The sequence below is a fragment of the Papio anubis genome, chromosome 18 (assembly GCF_008728515.1).
Source record: "Papio anubis isolate 15944 chromosome 18, Panubis1.0, whole genome shotgun sequence".
Taxonomy (NCBI): domain Eukaryota; kingdom Metazoa; phylum Chordata; class Mammalia; order Primates; family Cercopithecidae; genus Papio; species Papio anubis.
Genome location: NC_044993.1, coordinates 19851826 through 19872319, shown reverse-complemented (window position 1 = coordinate 19872319; position 20494 = coordinate 19851826). Strand labels below are relative to the sequence as shown.

The 20494-nt window shown below is 43.8% G+C and overlaps 1 protein-coding gene across 6 annotated transcripts in view; it reads left to right on the top strand.

Moving 5' to 3' along the window:
• The window catches only part of WWP2 (WW domain containing E3 ubiquitin protein ligase 2), a 181942-nt gene that overhangs the window by 117212 nt on the left and 44236 nt on the right, over positions 1-20494 (top strand). For all 6 annotated transcript variants that reach the window (XM_021932115.2, XM_031658129.1, XM_031658132.1 and 3 more), the window contains exon 8: positions 10519-10729. In XM_021932115.2, the coding sequence (XP_021787807.2) occupies positions 10519-10729 (211 nt within the window). The remainder of the gene's footprint in view (positions 1-10518; positions 10730-20494) is intronic.

Here is a 20494-nt window from a genome sequence, read left to right as displayed (position 1 = left end):
AGCACCCCCCAGGAGCTGGGATTATAGGCATGTGCCACTGTGCCCACCTAATTTTTGTATTTTTAGTAAAGCTGGGGTTTTACCATGTTGGCCAGGCTGAACTCGAACTCCTGACCTCAGGTGATCCACCCGCCTCAGCCTCCCAAAGTGTTGGGATTACAGGTGTGAGCCACCGCGCCCGGCCCAAATTTGCTATAATATATGGATGCGGTTTGTGGCACTGCAAAACAGTGGCAGTAGTAACATATCAAAGATCACTGGTCACAGATCTCCATGACAGATATAAATAACAACTACGAAAAATTTTAAGTTGGAAATGTTGACATATTGTGAGAATTACCAAAATGTGACACAGAAACATGAAGGGAGTTTATGCCGTTGGAAAAATGATGTTGAGAAATAGACTTGCTGGATATCAGGTTGCCACAAGCCTTCAGTTTGTAAAAAATCACATAGTGCAACTCAGCAAAACAAGGTATGCCTGTATATAAAACATGCAGAGTGCTTGGCAGGGTGCCTGGCACAGAGCTTTTGTCTTTATGAATAATTTTATGGAGTTTTAATTAGGCAACACGAATATATATATATATATTTTTTTTTTCCACTTCATTTTTCTTTTTTAAAATTTTCTTGTAGAGATAGGAGTCTCACTTTGTTGCCCAGGCTGGTCTCAAACTCCTGGCTTGGATCGATCCTCTTGTCTTGGCCTTCCAAAGTGTTGGGATTGCAGACGTGAGCCATTGCATCCAGCCTATTTTTATACATGGTTTCATGCATCTATGTGCTCTTCTTCTTTGCTTTTTAAAAGTGACCTCATACTATTTTGCAGTTAATATTCCGTAATTCATCTAACCATTCCTTAATTCTTGTGTATTTCCCTGTTGCAAAACAAAATTCTGCTGTAAATACCTCCATACAGCTTTGTTTCTTCTTGAGTGAAATTCTTAAGTCAAAATATGTGAATTTTAAAAAATGAGCTCTAGTGTGTATTAGCAGACTGTCCTTCTAAGGGGATCAATCATATATCCAAAGTAGTCCAAAATGTTCATAAAGTGGTATGTGAGGTTTATTTTTTCTGCAACCTTGTAAATATTGGTTTATAATTTTTTGCTAATAGTATTAAGTGCCACCTCATTGGTTAAAATGTTTAACCTTGTTGCATTTCCTCATTTACTAGTTGTTTAACTATTTCTTTTTTATTGTGTCTCTTTTCATAGTATTTGATCATTTGTCCTTCAAAGATTTAGAAGTTTATTTTAGAGGTTTATATAAGCTCTTAATATATTCTAGGTACAATTTTAAAAAATTGTAGTAAAAAAACACACAACATGAAATTTACCATTTAAACCATTTTTAGGTGTGTAATTTGGTGGCATTGAGTACAATCACAATGTTGGGTAACTGTCACCACCAGTGTCCATTTCTAGAACTTTTTCATCATCCCAATGGATTCTTTGTATCCATTAAACAATAACATTTCCCCTCAACCTGCCCGCCCCTCTCCCGCAGCCCATGGTGACCCCTAATCTCCTGTCTGTTTCTGCATTTTCTTATTCTAGATACCTCATTTAAGTGGACTAACGTGTCCTTTTATGTCTGGCTTATTTCACTTAGCGTGGTGTTTTCAAGATTCATCCATGTTGTAGCATGTATCAGAATTTCCTTCCTTTTTAAGGCTGAATAGTATTTGATTGCGTATACATACCATATTTTGTTTCTCTATTCATCTGTAGATGAACATTTGGGTCATTTCCACCTTTTGGCTATTGGAATAATGCAGCTGAGAACTTAGTTGTACAAGTATCTGAGCCCAAGCTTTCAGTTCTTTTGGTTGTATACCTAGGAGTGGAATTACTATGGTAATTCTATATTTAATATGTCATGCCCATCGTAATGGGCATGACGTGTAGCTGCAAGTTTTATCTGTTATATTTATGATTATAAATTTTCCCATATCACTGTTTTGCATTTTATCTTATTTCTATGAATATTGCAGAAAAGGATTTAAGAATTTTGAAAATAATTAGGCCTGCGCAGTTAAAAAATGTGTATAATTTCACTTTTTGCGTTAATAATGTAAAAGTTCTTGTTTATAAAATGAGATACTTTTTTTTTTCTTTATGGCCACATTGGATCTGCAGAGATAAATACTTTCTTCTGTTTTCACTTGTTTTCTTCATGATGTTATGTTATCAAAATAAATATCCCATTGGAGTTTATAGTGATATATGTATCACTATAATATATAACTATAAATATATATTTATACATAATATATATTATGTGGACATGTGCGTATATACAATGAGGACTGGGTCTAAATTATTTTCTATACTGGGATTCTATTATCACAGAGACATTAAGTAAACAGTGTCATTTTTTACTGTGATTTTATTTAGTGTTGATCACTTTTCACATTCTTACATACGATGAGAATTTGTTTCTTGTTTTGAGTAAGTCCCATATGATTTGTATTACTGATGTGTTATCATATTTTCTTTAATGTCTGGAAGGGCTAGTTTTGCCTTTTTTTTTTTTTTTTTTCCCTCCATGATGTTCTTTGATCGTTCATACATTTTCAAAACAAATTTCAGACTTTGAATTCTTTGAAGCACAGTGGGATGTAAGTAGGAATCGTGTTCATCCGTATATAAACCGGGGAAGGATTTTACCTTCCCATCAATCAGGTAACACAGTATAGCTTTGTCCATTTTTAAGTTTTGCTCCTTTTTCCCCCGTGTAATATAACTGTTTTTCTTTATATGAGCTTCAGTCATCCCATGCCGTGCTAATTACGAAATCTTGGTCTGGTTTTGGTTGCTCTCGTGAAGAGCTGACTGATCAGCTGCCTTGGCAGTGCAGTTGCTTGTGTTTCATGGGTGAAAGACACCAACTGCTTTACCGTGGCCCACATGGTATGAGCTGATCTTCAGTGGAAAGAGCTTCTGTTGTTATTGGTGCTGGCTTTCTACGTGCTTGAGTGCAGGGCCGAAAAATCCTGAGTGTCCACCACGAGCTTGTGATATACCATGCACACCTAAGCATCTTGGTATACACAGTGGGCTGGCAGTGTCTCTAGGATTAAGCAAAAGAATTTCCAATTCCTGATCTTTTTTTTGGCTGTGACTAGAGTGTGTCTCAGTCCTAAATGAATATGTGATTCATAAAGTTAGAATGTTTAACCAACATCACAGAGGGAACCTTGTGAAATACCCAAGGTTATAGAAAGCAGAGGCCATGCAACTGCCATCTTACTGCTTACCATTTGGTACCCCCACTTTCCCTCCTTGGTACCCCACTTTCCCTCCTATTTGGGAAACATTGAAGCCGTCTTCGCTCCCCACGCCCACTGTTTTTACTTCATGGTGTTCTGGTTTGAGTACTGGTTCTGCTACTTGCTGACTGCATGCGCCTCTCTGAGTGGTCCCTCTGTGAGCCTCAGTTTTGTCTGCAGTGAAATGGGAATAATAATATCTTCCTCATAAGGGCATTGGGAGGATCAATGAGCTAATAAAAGTGAACTTGCTAAAGGCAATGCAAATTCCTGGGTTGGATCTTGAACAGAAAGAAAACATCAGTGCAAAAGCTGGTGAAATCCAAATAAAGTCTGGACTTTAGTTAATAGTAGTATACTAATTATTATTTTAGCGTTGGCAAATATGCCATGATTCTATAAGATAGTATTATTAAGGGAAACTGGGTGAAGGGCATACTGTCTTTTCAGATTTTCTGAAAATAATATCCAAATTAGTGCAAAATAAAACAAAAAGTACCCGTTTGTATGTGCTTTTTTTTTTTAGAGGGAGTCTCGCTTTGTCACCCAGGCTGGAGTACAGGAGTACAATGGCATGCTCTCAGCTCACTGCAACCTCCCCATTCCCGGGCTCAAGCGATTCTCCTGCCTCAGCCTCCCGAGTAGTGGGGACTATAGGCACGTGCCACCATACCCAGCTAATTTTTTGTATTTTTAATAGAGACAGGGTTTTGCCATGTTGGCCAGGCTGGTCTTGAACTCCTGACCTTAAGTGATCCCCCTGCCTCTGCCTCCCAAAGTGCTGGGATTATAGGGGTGAACCACTGTGTCCAACCTAATTTTTGTAGAGATGGGGTTTTGCCGTGTTGACCAAGGTGGTCTCGAACTCCTGGCCTCAAATGATCCGCCTGCCTTGGCCTCCCAAAGTACTGGAATTACAGTTGTGAGCCATTGTGCCCGGCTTAATTTTTGTATTTTTATAGAGACGGAGTTTCACCATGTTGGCCACGCTGGTCTCAAACTTCTGACTTCAGGTGATCTGCCTGCCTCAGCCTCCCAAAGTGCTGGGATTACAGACGTGAGACACTGTGCCCGGCCAAAAGAACCTGTTTCATAAATGATAGTGTTATACAAATGTCAGGTGGTTTTATTTCGAATATCTTTCTTTTATTTTTTATTTTTTAATTTTTTAAATTTTTATTATTTATTTATTTATTTATTTTTTCCGAGATGGAGCCTTGCCTGTCACCCAGGCTGGAGTGCAGTGGCGTGATCTCAGCTCACTGGATCCTCCGCCTCCTAGGTTCAAGCAATTCTCCTGCCTCAGCCTCCCAAGTAGCGGGGATTACAGGTGCCCACCACCACACCTGGCTAATTTTTGTATTTTTAGTAGAGATAGGGTTTCACCATGTTGGCCAGGCTGGTCTCGAACTCCTGATCTCATGATCCGCCTGGCTCGGCCTCCCAATAGTTTTTAATTTTTTTTTTTTTTGTATTTTTTTTCTTTTCTTTTCCCTTTAAAACTCTTCTATCCAATCAAATAGCTTTGTTTTGCTAGATTATTGGGGTTATTGAACAAGTGTTTCTTGAACAAATATTTAGCAAATGTTAAGCACTACAGACAATGGGAAGCAATATAGGAGAAGGTCTCTGCCCTACGATCTCGTTCCGGAAAGTTGAAATCACATCTCAGCAAAGTCAACACAGCACATGTCACAGGGGCTTGTGTGGCTGAGGAGCCGAGGCCACGGGTACTGTGGGCTTCACAGTGTGGAATGCTCTCCCTGGGCTGCAGGGGTGGGGAGGGCGTCCAGGGAAGATGGCTGATGTGGGCAAAGAGACGAAGCAAGAACACAGGAGACAGAGAGTAGAAGTAGTGAAAAATGCGGGAAACAAATCTGCCCTGGCTCTCAAGATGGGTGCAGTCCTTTTGGGGAGATACGGGTGTACCTCAAATAATTAGGATTAAAAGTTAGAGAACATTGGCTATATTGAATAGAGTTAAAAGGTAATACAGCAGACCGGGTGTGGTGGCTCATTCCTGTACTCCCAGAACTTTGGGAGGCTGAGGCTGGCAGATCACTTGAGGTCAGGAGTTCAAGACCTGCCTGGCCAACGTAGTAAAACCCCATATCTACTAAAAATACAAAAATTAGCCAGGCATGGTGGCACACGTTTGTAATCCCAGCTACTTGGGAGGCTGAGGCAGGAGGATCGCTTGAACCCGGGAGGTGGAGGTTGTAGTGAGCCAAGATCATGTCACTGCACTCCAGCCTGGATGGCAGAGTGAGACTCTGTCTCAAAACAAAACAAAACAAAACAAAACAAAAGAAACAAAAAAAGGTAGTACAGCAATTCTGTAAGGCATGATGGACTTGTAACTCCTTGTCTTTGACAATCCAGTTTTTCTATTTGAAGCCCCATTGGGGTTGAGTATGGTACCCTGTCACTGGTTGACTAGCGTGACGCTGAGCCAGTAATGCATTGTTAGAACTTAATTTCTCCTGACTATGAGCCGTGATGGGGTGGATTGACTTCTGAGGTTCTTTCAAGCTCTTGTGTTCTAAGAATGTGTGCGCGTGTGCGCGCGCGCGCGCACACACACACACACACACACTCTTTGAGAGCAGAAGAGGGGTACTCGTGAATACTCATGGGCACAGAAGGCTTGTCTATGCTAGGATATCTAGCCCTCATATTTCTCTGTTTCCAAATCTGAACTCAAGGTGTAGCACAAACTTTTTTCCTGCTTTTAAGTTCCGGGGTACATATACAGGATGTGCAGGTTTGTTATGTCGGTAAATGAGTACTGTGGTGTTTACTGCACAGATCAACCCATCACCTAGGTATTAAGCCCAGCATCGGTTAGCCATTCTTCCTGGTGCTCTCCCTCCCCACACCCCGACCCCGCACAAACTCCTCAACAGAAGAGCTACTATGGGTGAGCTAGGGTGAGTCACAGGCTCTTGGTTAGGCCTGTGGACACGTACAGCCCTGGAGGGAACCCTTCTAGTTAGATTTGCAGCTGCAGGAACAGTCAGATCCAGTTAGTGGTCTTTGGAGGATCTCCTCCCCTGGCATGCCATGGGGGCTCTGCTTCTGGTCTTTTCATGGTCAACTATTTCATAATAATTATTTTTAATAATAGTACATATATGTTACTAAAACTTTAAAAAAAAGAAGCTTAAACAGTATAAAGAATGTCTTTTTCCTGTTCTGCTAACCTTCAGTTTCCTACCCCAAGGCCCACTGTTGTGTTTCTTGTGGTCTTTCAAAGATTCTTGGAATATACAAGTATCTGTATATATATTCCTTGAAAAAATACACACGTGTGTATGCACACAGACTCACAAATGGCAGCACATGTATACGTTGTTCTGCACTTTCTCATTTAGTAATTGTCTTAGAATTTTCCCACGGTATTTGAAGCTAACTTGAAGGACTTCGTTCACCTCCCCTTTCCCCAGTAAGTCCAACCAAGGATGGGGACAATTTTAGGATCAAAAAGAATATTAGGCTGGGTACAATGGTTCACTCCTGTGATCGCAGCACTTTAGGAGGCTGATGTGGGAGGATTGCTTGAGCTCAGGAGTTTGAGACCAGCCTGGGCAACATGGTGAGACCCCGTCTACAAAAAATAGAAACAAAATTTAGCCAGGCATGGTGGTGTGAGCCTGTAGTTCCAGCTGCTTGAGAGGCTGAGGCAAGGGGATTGCTTGAGCCTAGGAGGTCAAGGCTGCACTGAGCCATAATTGCACCACTACACTCCAGCCTGGGTGACAGGGCAAGACCTTGTCTTAAAGCAAAGCAAAACAAAACAAAACAACAACAACAACAACAACAAAACCCAAAAAACACAATGGATTGAAATATTTTACAGCATATTTAAATCCAGTGCCTCATAAAGATTCTTAAACAAAATGAAACCTCATTGTTCATTTTTTGAGGATGCAAGAAAATAAACTCATTCTAAAAACTGGTAAACAAAGGGAAAGAAGCAAGCATTTCTCCTGCCTTTTCTTTACAAACTGAACCTCTAGGTGGCCGAATAGTTGATAAGGGGAGGTTTCTCTTTATAGAAGTATTATTAGCTAATAAATGAAGAAGGTGTGGTAGAATTAGAATATTACTATTTCATAGTCTTCTGTGAATTATTTAATTATTTAAGCCTATTTCTGGACTTCCTTATTGACACACCTATTCATGCATCAGTACCATATTGTTTTAATTGTTGTAGCTTTGTAGTATGTTTTAATACTTTAGAAACTCCCCCTACCCACACAAACACACACACACACACACACCCCCCACTCTTTTACAAACTCCCCCTACACACACACACACACCACTCTTCTTCTTTAGAATGTTCATGGCTATTCTTGTGTATTTAGTTTTCCTAATAAATTTTAGAATAAATTCATCTAGCTCTGAAAAAAGTTGTGGTATCTTTTAAAAAATTGAGTAAAATGTGTAGATGTGCATAAAGTGAATTGCCATCTATTGTGTTTTACTGGCTTGCCTGAGATAGAATAGGAATATAAATATCAGGCCTTGCATTTCTGTTAGGGAAACATTAATTGCACAAGATTTAGTCATTTATTAAACAACTAATTTAGCCTGTGTGAAAGGCAATATTTTATATACTTCAGAGAAAACAAGTGAATAAATCATAGGCAATTTCTAGCATCAGCCTCCTACCCATTTGTTAAGATCTAGCTTGGTGTCCATCACATCATATGAAGAAATTTGACTCTCAGCTGATCACGAGTCCCATGTGTGCCAGTAGGATCATGTGGTTGCTAAGAGTTATAATCTTTGGTTGAATTAGAGGATGTGCAGAGAGGGAGAAGTAGAGCGTAGTGACAAGTGATTTAGGCTCTGGAGGCAGACAGCATGGTGTGAATTAGGTGCTATATGACCTTGAGAGGTGTTGTAACCTCTTTGAGCCTTAGTTTCCTTAAGTGTTAAGTGGGGATATCAATTGTAACTAACTTGTGGGGTTGCATGTGAGGCCTAAATGAGATAATACAAAGGGCTTTGCACCTTGCCTGCACATTCTGGTGTTCTGGAAATGTTACCTGGTATTTAAGTTGGTAATCTGACTCTGCTGGCCTCATGGTATCTGATTTATTATGTTCAGTTCCTGATATGATTATCTAGAAAGCAGTAGACGATATCTAGAAGAGGGCAGCCAGATGATCGGGAAAGGGGGGCCGCCTAGAAACACTGAAGAAATGGTAGGCCTCTTTACTAGAAATGAGAATACTGACATGAAACAGTGGCCATTCATTGGTTGATTGATTGATGGGTCTCACCCTGTCACCTAGGCTGGTTGATAGGCTGGGGTGCAGTGGTGCAATCATGGCTCACTTCAGCCTCCACCTCCTCAGTTCCAGTGATTCTCCCTCAGCCTCCTGAGTAGCTGGGACCACGGGTGGGCACCACCATGCCCAACTACTCTTTTAAATTATTTGTAGAGATGAGTCCTCGCTAGGTTGCCCAGGCTGGTCTGGAACTACTGGGTCAAGCAATCCTCCTGCTTCAGGCTCCCAAAGTGCTGGAATTAGAGGCAAAGTATCTAGGTGTCTGGCTTAGATACTTTGAATTGCTTTGGAGATAGAGATGGGGAGACTCAGACCAGGTAATAAAATCAGCCTCATATGAAGAGGGAAAAAAAAAACAAACAACTTTCTGGGCCGGGTCCTCTGGCTTATGCCTGTAATCCCAGCACTTTGGGAGGCTGAAGTGAGCATATCACTTGAGGTCAGGAGTTTGAGACCAGCCTGGCCAACATGGCGAAACCCTGTCTCTACTAAAAATACAAAAATTAGCCGGGTGTGGTGGCGCACACCTGTAATCCTAGCTACTTGGGAGACTGAGGCATGAGAATTGCTTGAACCCTAGAGGCAGAGGTGGCAGTGAGCCAAAATGGTGCCATTCCACTCCACCTTGGGTGACAGAGTGAGACTCTGTCTCAAAACAAAACAACCCCCAACCAACTTTCTGGCAAGTACATCTGTTCAACAATGGGATGATTCTGTAGTGAGCTCCCTGTGAGAAATGTTCAAGAAGAATCTGGATAGCCACTTGTTAGGGATACAACAAAAAGAATTTCTGCATTAGGAAGATGAGGCTAAGTGATGATTAAGGCGTTAACCTGTGAAATTCTAGTCTACATGTACACATATGCAATCACATACATGGAAAATTCTCTGCATATAGCTTATCACTTCCAAAGAACCACGGTTCTTTGAAACCTTATTTGATCTTTTTTTGAGTTAGAGGATATTGCAATGCACCTTGGGGTCCTTGTGAACATAAGTGATCATCAAAGAAGTGAAGAGATGGTGAAATAGGGAGACTTGGAGACTAGCGTGTTTCAGTTCTGTCTCATTGTCTGTTATCTCAGGGAGAAGACCCTTAGCTGTGAGCCATTCTTGCTTCCTACTTTGAGCGTGAGCCTTTAAAAGAATGAGCACAATATTGGAGGTTTTCTGCCTCTTCAGTGTGTATGAGCCTTTTGAAAGAAGGTGCTAGTCATGTCTAGCAAGCAAATGACAAATTTAAAGAAAAGGATGTGACCCTATAAACTTGGCCTTGCTGCATTTAGCCCCAACACTTTTTTTTTTTTTTTGAGACAGAATTTTGCTGTCAGGCAAATTTTTTTTTGCCAGGCTGGAGTGCAGTGGCATAGTCTTGGCCCACTGCAACCTCTGCGTCCTGGGTTCAAGCAATTCTCCTGCCTCAGCCTCCCAAGTAGCTGGGATTATAGGCATGCGCCACCATGCCCAGCTAATTTTTGTATTTTTAGTGGAGACGGGGTTTTGCCATGTTGTCCGGGTGGGTCTCGAACTCCTGACCTCAAGTGATCCACCCCCCCATCAGCCTCCCAAAGTGCTGGGATTATAGGCGTGAGCCACCGAGCCCAGCACCAACACATTCCTGTGATGTTCATCTTTCCTGCTACTCTTTTGTTGCAATAAATGTAAATATAACCATAGTATGTTAGAAAAACTTGATAAAGTTATGTAAAAAAGGTAGCGTTAATATATTTATTTCAGATTCATCCTGATTTCCTTTGGACAGGCATTAATGACTTTACTGTACTTTCCAAAGTCATGTTTTGTAAAACTTTTTGCTCTCGCCCAATACATGTAGGATGACATTATAGATGCCATGTTAGCCTATTAAGTGAAAAACCTAGCAAGTATAAATAAAATTCTCATTCTCAGTTGATCTTTAAAGTATGATTTGTGCATCTTCAGTGAATGACGAACCCACAACAGCCACAGATCCCGAAGAGCCTTCCGTTGTTGGTGTGACGTCCCCACCTGCTGCACCCTTGAGTGTGACCCCGAATCCCAACACGACTTCTCTCCCTGCCCCACCCACACCGGCTGAAGGAGAGGAACCCAGCACTTCGGGTACACAGCAGCTCCCAGCGGCTGCCCAGGCCCCCGACGCTCTGCCCGCCGGGTGAGTAGCCTTCTGTCCCATAAAGATCTCTCCTCCCCAAAGACTGAGGCTCCTTTACGGGGGCAGAAACAACGTGGTTATTTATTACCTAGTGGCTAGTAGCCTCTGGGGAGGCTGCTGTGCGTTGAAGCAAGGGAGGTGTGGAAGAACTGCTTGTTCTACATAAATCTTAAAAAGAATCTGTTGCCTGGGGCAGAATCAATGCTACCTTGTACCGTGACTTGAAATGAACAGCTTGACTCAAAGAGTGTGGCTTTTATGGAACAAGGAGCTCATTTTGCTTTCCTGAATCATTGGAGGGTGTTCACCTAGATCCTACCTAGAAAACAGCTTTTCTCTCTTGAATTTTATCAGCCCATGCAGGAGTTGGGCTTTAGGCTGTGAATATTGCTGTATGTTATTCTCATAACTGGGACTTCAGTTAACAAAAACTGCAAGTTTTCTTGCCATCTTTTTTTTTTTTGAGATGGAGTCTTAATCTGTCACCTAGGCTGGAGTGCAATGGCATGATCTCGTCTCACTGCAACCTCTGCCTCCTGGGTTCAAGTGATTTTCCTGCCTCAGCCTCCTGAGTAGCTAGGGCTACAGGCGCACACCACCACGCTGGCTAATTGTTTTGTATTTTTAGTGGAGCTAGGATTTCGCCATGTTGGCCAGGCTAGTCTAGAACTCCTGACCTCATGTCGTCCACCTGCCTCGGCCTCCCAAAGTGCTGGGATTACAGGCATGAGCCACCACACCCGGCCCTCTTGCCATCCTTTAGTTCAATCAGATGGTGTGGTGGCTCATGCGCCAATCAATTCCAATGCTTTGGGAGGCTGGGGTCGGAGGATCGCTTGAGGCTGGGAGTTTGAGACCAGCCTGGGCGATACAGTGATATCCTGCCTACACACACACACACACACACACAAATTTGGGGACAGTGACCTGTGCTTGTAGTCATAGCTACTGGGGAGGCCAAGGTGGGAGGATTGCTTGAGCCAGGAGTTAGAGGCAGCAGTGAGCTATGATCACGCCCCTGTACCCCAGCCTGGACTACGGAGCGAGACCCCTGTCTCAGAAATAAAAATTCAATACATCTGACAGCAAAGACCTTGGATGATAAGAAGACGGCCCCTGTAAGCCAAAGGGAAGTTCGAATTTGGTTATATCGTGAGTGGAGATTACAAGCATGGACCTGGGAATCAAATAGCTCTGGGTTTGAAATCCCCCCACCATGTGACCTTGGCCAAACTACTTAGCCTCTTGGTAAGGTGGAGATAATCATCATACATATCTCCCCAGGAAGTTAAGGGACTCAAATAAGATGGTGAGCATGAAGCCCTCACTGACTGGCGGATGTTACACCTGGTAAGTGATATTTTTCAAGTGGTTGTGAAGGGGCCCTCAAGGAAGGGAATGCTTCTGAACCAGGAGGTGAAGCCCTTTCTCAGCAGCTCTGATCACAGTTGGGGCCAGCTCCCACTGCCCCTCCTGGTTATCAGTTTGGTGCAGAGGAAACCCACATCTGTATCACTCTAGTTGCTGGTGATCTGGCTGATGATGACTTGGCAGTGTGTGTCCTGTGAACCCTTGTAATTCATGAAGGAAAAAGGAAGGGTGTAAGGCCTCTTACTTGACTACAAGGTGTTGTATTATTCTTTTTTTCCCCTCCCTTATCCCATCTCCTTATTCTGTTATTCTTAAGCCACTTTCTTTGTTGTTGTTGCTGTTGTTGTTTGAGACACGGTCTCACTCTGTTGCCCAGGCTGGAGTGCAACAGTACCATCTTGGCTCACTGCAGCCTTGACCTTCTGAGCTCAAGCGGTTCTCCCACCTCAGCCTCCCAAGTAGCTGGGACTATAGGCCTGCACCACCATGTCCGGATAATTTTTGTTATTATTATTATTATTATTATTATTTGTAGAGACAAGGTTTCGCCATGTTGCCCAGGCTGGCTTAAGCCACTTTCAAAAACCCAATTGTCAAAACAAAAATCCTTTACCTGAAGGCATATGTGACCTTTACCACATACGTATTGTTTTCCCAGCATGCACCACGCTACCTAACTCCGTCTCTTCAGAAAGTCCTGTTCAACATTCCTTCGCACCTCAAACCTGGAGAGAATTGGCAGGATTGAGAGGCAGCTCTGAGACGGTTTTTTGTGAGGTTTTTGATTTTAGTGAAGGTTAAAGTGAAGAGCTCACTAATCAATTGCTTTGTGTCCAGCTACTCCCTACAGAGATATTTCTCTTTCGTATGTGGTAAGGAATACTCGAAAGACCTTTGTTTGGTTTATAATTTGAAGCCTGTATGTTATAATTTGGGGGGAACAGAGCAGAATCATGTTGGCAGAAAGGAGAGAAAATGGCCGCCTGTGTCCCCAGTGAGCTGTTTGTTTTCTTTCCGCTGAGCGAATGCCTGGAAGGCCGGCCTCACTCCTGTGTCAGTCACAGGCAATTAGGGCTAATGGCTCAACATGTCTTTATGTAGGGCGTGTGTGAGGGTTACTGTTCTCGGGGATTGGGCACTTCCTGTTTCCAGGCAGCTGGAAAACTCCAGGCTCTGAAAACGCTCTTTATTCTAAGTCTGGCAGATCGAGCAGCCCAGGGAAGCCGATTCCCCTCCCTCATCCTGCCAGAGGCTGAAACATGTTTCTGAGGTAGAGCCTGAACAGCATCTTCTCCTTGGGGCATTTAGAACGTGATGAGGCCCACGTGTGGGCCTGGGGAGGCTGCTCCCCACTTGAACATCTACGATGGCCCAGAGAAGGGTGTCGGAGACCCAGTTTTCTAGCCCAGATGGCTTCCACGTGCCCTTCTAAATGACTAGGAGGGCTTTGCAGGCTGACTCAGGGCCTGGAGATCATCAGCCACCTACCTGGAGGCTGACTAGCACTGCTGAGTGTCTAAGAGGGAGCACGGCAGGCTTTTGGTTAGCTGATGGAAGCCAGAGAGAGCACGATTTCTGCCAGCGATCCTTCCAGTTCATAGGCCTGCCAGCCCCACCCCAGCTTACTTAAAAGTTTAGGAGATCCAGGCAAGGCAGGTTATTAACTTACTCCTGGTGTTCAGAGTCAGGGGACCAATGAGAGAATGAAATCTGTCATTTCTAATTCCAATACCAACAAAGGGTGTATTGTGGCGCAGGGATTGGAGTGCCATTTCATAGGAACTGCATCTTCTTGAGTTTGCAGAATGCCTTTATCTTTTATGAGGATATATAAATGCAGCGTCTGAATTGAGTATCTACTAGTGCCTAAGTTCTATATTCGAGGTTTTACACTGTTCATTCTTTCATTAGACAAATATCTGTTACTATTTAAGAGATGGCACGTCCGGTGCCACGTGGCTATTTCAACCCAACAGAACTCATCATCTTACCCATCCCATCCTGGCTAGAACCTGGTCCTCCTCCTGGGAATGGTGCCACCATCTGCCCAGGTGACCTTCAAGCCATACATCTTTCCCCGTCCCTGACATCCATTCAGTCATCAAGCCCTGCCTCTGGGCCTCCAGACTGTGCTGTCTCAGCTTCCCATGCTGATCCTGCTTTGCGTTTATCACAGGTATAATTTGCATACAATTTATTGAGTGACCATCTCCTCCACCATACTCTAGGTGCCATACGGGCAGGGATTGTGTCTTTCTTATTTGCCTCTGCGTGTCCAGCACCTAGCACATATGTACCTAGCCTGGCACATAGTGGGACTCCAGGAAATAGTTAAATGAAACAATGATTCTCTCTTTTTTTTTATTTAAAATTTTATTTTACGATTTTTTTTATGATGCTTTAAGTTCTGGGGTACATGTGCAGAACATGCAGTTTTGTTATGTAGGTATACATGTTCCATGGTGGTTTGCTGTACCCATCAACCCATCATCTACATTAGGTATTTCTCCTAATGCTATCCCTTTCCTAGCCCCGAATCCCTGACAGGCCCCGGTGTGTGATGTTCCCCTCCCTGTGTCCATGTGTTCTCATTGAAACAATGATTCTCTTAAACAACTCTTACATCTGCCCACTTGGCCACATGCTTTTGCAGTATTCCAGACCAAATTACCATGATCTGTCACTCAAGTGACTGTTTTTACCCTTTCCCAATCTATTTTAACTTTTCTTTTTTTGAGACATGGTCTCACTCTGTCACCCAGGCTGGAGTGCAGTTGTGCAATCTTGGCTCACCGCAGCCTCAGCCTCACGGGCTCAAGTGATCCTCCCACCTCAGCCTCCTGAGTAGCTGGGACTACAGGCGCCTGCCACCACACCCAGCTAATTTGGTTTATTTTCATAGAGACAAGGTCTCCCTATGTTTCCAAGGCTGGTCTCAAACACCTAGGCTCAAACAATCCTCCTGCCTTGGCCTTCCAAAGTGCTGGGATTACAGGCATGAGCCACTGTGCCCAGCCCTGTTTTAACTTTTAAAAATAAAACTCTGATCATGACCTTTCACCACTTAGAATGCTCCAGTGGCTTCATATTGTCTTTGTGAATAAATTCCCAAATCCTAGGCCTAAAAAAGCCTGTGTAATATGACCCCACCTACCCCTCAAGCCTTTGGTGGGATCCACTCCACATCTCTGCCTAAGCCATGATAACTTAACTTTATTTTTTTTATTTTTATTTTTTTTTGAGACGGAGTCTTGCTCTGTCGCCCGGGCTGGAGTGCAGTGGCCGGATCTCAGCTCACTGCAAGCTCCGCCTCCCGGGTTTACGCCATTCTCCTGCCTCAGCCTCCCGAGTAGCTGGGACTACAGGTGCCCGCCACCTCGCCCGGCTAGTTTTTTTGTATTTTTTAGTAGAGACGGGGTTTCACCATGTTAGCCAGGATGGTCTCGATCTCCTGACCTTGTGATCCGCCCGTCTCGGCCTCCCAAAGTGCTGGGATTACAGGCTTGAGCCACCGCGCCTGGCCAATAACTTAACTTTAATTTGGCAAATGCGTCACCCTCTCTCCGGACTTAGGACCCTCACCTGTGCTGGTCGCTCTTTTTGAAATCTTCCTTGCCATCTTGTCCATTAATTCCTATACATCCTCAAGTGTCAACTTAAATCAGTAAATCCTCTGGGACTCCCTCCCTGATTCCTGGCAGACAAGAGGAAGCGTGTCCTTTCTCTGTCACTCTTCTCACACCTGTCATTGCTTGTTTTCTGCCTCTCTGCTGTTCTTGGCTCTGCACGCCAAGGTGGCCAGGAGCCTGGCAGAGAGTAGGCCCCCAAGACTTGTTTGTAATGAATGGATGAATACTTTTAAATGCCATCTTTTTTTTTTCTTTCCTTCACCTAGATGAATGTTTTTTGCTTCTTTGATGCCTCAAAGAAAGAACAGCTATGACAGCAATATTGCATTTTCTTCCCAAGGGCAAGAAAGTTGATCCTAATGCTGTCATTCACTGGGTTGACTGGCTTTGGGTTCAAATATGCATCTCTTGTAGTTCAGAATACTATTTTTTTTTTTTTTTGAGACGGAGTGTTACTCTGTTGTCCAGGCTCTGTCTTCCAGGTTCAAACGATTGTCATGCCTCAGCCTCCCAAGTAGCTGGGAGTACAGGCATGCACCACCACGCCTGGCTAATTTTTTGTATTTTTTGGTAGAGCCAGGGTTTCACCATGTTGGCCAGGCTGTGCTCGAACTCCTGACCTCAAGTGATCCACCCTCCTCAGCCTCCCAAAATGCTGGGATTACAGGAGTGAGCCACTGTACCCAGCCCTCAGAATGCTCTTCTCTGTTCATAAAGGATCACGTTTCCCACACTGGCAGATACTGTGCAGCACGGCTCATCTTCACTGAGGCAATTGAGCTAAGCTTGATTGCTTTCTGGGCCCTCCAGGGGACTCTGTCTTTCTAACTTTATCTTCTCAACTCATCCAATTTCCCTTGCTGAGTGACAGGAGCAAGGTTCTCTTGAGAATCTCATGGCTCTATTTTTCAGGTTACTGCTTTTTTTTTTTTTTTTTTTTTTTTTTTTTAAATTGAGATGGGGTCTCGCTCTGTCACCCAGGCTGGAGTACAGTTGCATGATCATGGCTCATGGCAGCCTCAAATTCCCAGGCTCAAGTAATCCTCCTGCCTCGGCCTCCTGAGTAGCTGGGACTACAGGCGCATGCCACTATACTCAGCTATTTTTTTTATTTTTTCATTTTTTTAGTAGAGTGAGGGTCTTACTCTGTTGCCTGTGTGGATCTCAAACTCCTGGGCTCAAGCGATCTTCCCGCCTTGGCCTCCCAAAGTGCTGGGATTCCAGGCATGAGCCACTGCGCCTAGCTGCGTTGTCTTTTTGAAATATGCAGCAGATGAGACTTTGGCCATACGTGGTTACACGCATCAGAACATTTTAAGAACTGAAGGCTGCTGAAACCTGGGCTGCAGAGGTCCAAATACAGCACTCCCCATCCCTTTTTCTCTGTCCCCATCTGTAAGCCCTCCTGCTTTCCATAACTTTTAAATTAACTAGCATAAAAGAAGCCAACTGGAGGGGTATGAAGTTTTCAGGTTGCAAATGTCTATGAAAGGAGGGGTGCCAGGAAGGTTTGGGGGGCCTGGTGAGATAGTGGTTCAGGTCGTGGGCAACGGGAAGCGAGGCTGCTTTGGTCTGTGGGCCCTGTATTTGTTTTTTTCTCAGTGCTTAGCCCACTTTGGGGATCCAATGCTCATTATCAATGAGCCAACTGTGTGTACATGGCTTAGATAAACTCCAAGCGTGTCCCTTACAGTCTTTGCAGCTCCCTCGGTCCCACACACACAGAGGCACATTATTTTGCCCTGGCAGCCAGCACGCCACTGTGGTTTCTTACATAACGGAGGGCGTTGTGTTTGGACTGCTGACTTACCTCAGCTCTGCCATTTCACACCATGCTTTTTCTCCCGCAGCCATTGGCTGCCCCGTCTGTTTCCTGCCTCTGAGTGGAATTAATTGAGGAGGGATGTTTTCTAGATCTTTCGGATTTGCCATCTCCTCTACCCCCCTGCCCAATTATGGATATCCAGAGGTACTCTCTTGAGATGGCCCTTAAGACACTATCAAGGACGATAGCCTTGTAAGAGTTCTTGGATGTTTGTTTGTGGGGACACTCTAAGAGATGTTGGAATTTGGAGCTTCTCTGCTAAGTTATAAACCAGGCACTGCCATTAAATTTCATTCCAAACTCAACTTCAGCACTAGCCAAAGAACCTTACCCAAGAAGTTTTAAAACTGTACTTCTCAAAACTATTTGTGAGAAAACAGTCCTTTTTGGTTGTTGTTTTGTTTTAATTTATTTTAAAATATTCTGTCTATTGTGAATCCTTTTATTCTATACTCTGCTCAATGAGACAAATCTATTGAGCACATATGTGCATATTACAGTAATGTCAGATTGGCACAAAAGTTCCTAAAGTGGGCCAGGCATGGTGGCTCATGCCTGTAATCTCAGCACTGTGGGAGGCCGAGTCAGGAGGATTGGTTGAGTCCAGGAGTTTGAGACCAGCCTAGGCAAATTAGCAAGATTTTGTCTCTACAAAAAATACAAACAAAAATATCAGCTGTGTGCACCTGTGTTCCTAGCTACTCTGGAGGCTGAGGCAGGAGGATCACATAAGTTCTGGAGGTCGAGGCTGTAGTGAGCTGTGTTCAAGTCACTGCTCTTCAGCCTGGATGACTGAGTGAGACCCTGTCTCAGTTAAAAGAAGAAAAAGTTTCTAAGTGCTTAGAAACTTCAGTACTTTTCTGGTCGCAGAACAGTAACAGTCTGGGCTGTGGGCCATTCTTTGAGTAGTTTCCGATTAAAGGATTACACTGCGAGCATCTGTATCTTTCCTCCAGTTTGTTTCTTTGCTTAGTGTGGTTTAGTTCGTGACTTTGCAGGGGTTATTACATGCTTAGGTCACATGGAATAGTGCATGTTTCTGGCTTCCTCATCACCGTCTCAGAACTTAAACTCTTATTTCCAAAGATTCTACTGTTGTCGGAGGCTGGGCCATGAAATGTCTTCACCTTATGTGTATGTATTCATGCATAATTACTCATTTTCATATCTACTGCACCTTCTTTCCTTTTTTTTGGAGACAGGATCTCATTTTGTCACCCAGGCTGGAGTACAGTGGCGTGATCATAGCTCACTGCAGCCTCAACTTCCTTAGCTCAAGCAATCCTCCTGCCTCAGCCTCCCAAGTAGCTGGGACTACAAGCGTGCACCACCATGCCCAGCTAATTTTTGTACTTTTTGTAGAGACAAGGTCTTGCTATGTTACCCAGGCTGATCTCCAACTCCTGGAGGCTCAAGAGTCCTCCTATCTTGGCCTACCAAAGTGCTGGGATTACAGGTGTGAACCACCGTGCCCAACCTTACTACGCTTTCTTGAGAGCTTCTCAAGAGCAAGGAATATTGTGTCCGTCTTTGTGTTCCCTGCACCCAGCACACGACTTGGCTTCCAAGGAGAGGGAATGATGTGTTACATGAGTGGGAAAATGATACCACATTCTCAGTGGCCCTTAAAATTTTTTAAAGTTTCTTTTTGATCTTATTATAAAAGCCCATTGATGGAAAATTAGAAAAAAATAGGAGGCAGGAGAAGAACAATACATAGTACCAACAGTTAACAAACACCCACCCAGATCTGACCATTGGTATTTCTTTTTTTTTTTTTTTTTTTGAGACGGAGTCTCGCTCTGCCGCCCAGGCTGGAGTGCAGTGGCCTGATCTCAGCTCACTGCAAGCTCCGCCTCCCGGGTTCACGCCATTCTCCTGCCTCAGCCTCCCGAGTAGCTGGGACTACAGGCGCCCGCCACCTCGCCCGGCTAGTTTTTTTGTATTTTTAAAGTAGAGACGGGGTTTCACCGTGTCAGCCAGGATGGTCTCGATCTCCTGACCTCGTGATCCGCCCGTCTCGGCCTCCCAAAGTGCTGGGATTACAGGCTTGAGCCACTGCGTCCGGCCATTTCTTTTGCACCTTGCGTGTATTTTTTTTTTTTTTAACACTAACTACAGCTATTGTGTATCATAAGTGTTTCTAACGTGCTGGGGACTGCGCAGTTTCCTACGTGGATTATTTCATGCAGTCTTCCCTCTGTGAGAGAGCTACTTTTATCCTCATCTTGCAAGTGAGGAGAACTTAAGCAATTTGCCAGGCACCACATGTGCAGATACACATATAACACACATCTACCAAAATGTGATAATCTTCCAATATATGCTTTTAAAATTCATTCATTTTTATTGTAAAATATTGTAAGCATGCAGATACAAATGGAGAAGAATGTAAGAAATACCTGTGGCTTACCATCTTTAGCTCTGTGCTGCATTTGCTACGGGTCTCCCCCTGTTTTTCTGTTTGTTTGTTTGTTTTGTTTTTGAGACAGAATCTCTGTCACCCAGGCTGGAATGCAGTGGCATGGTCTCAGCTTACTGCAGCCTTTACTTTCTAGGCTCAGGTGATCCTCTCACTTCAGCCTCTCGAGTACCTGAGACCACAGGCACATCCTACCATGCCAGGCTAATTTTTGAAATTTTTGTAGAGGTGGGGTTTTACTGTGTTGCTCAGGCTGGTCTCGAACCACTGGGCTCAAGCGATCTGCTCCCCTAAACCTCCCAAAGTGCTGGGATTACAGGCGTGATCACCATGCCCAGCCCCTGAAGAGGTCTTTTAACCACCTGTTTTTAACCCCTTGATGTGTAAGATGTTACCAGTACAGCTGAAGGTTCTGTGAACTCTCTGATCTCATTCCCTGTATACAGTGACACATGGGACTTGGGACACGCATTTAAACTGCTATACGGTATTCTGTTAATGAATAGATAAAAATTTAC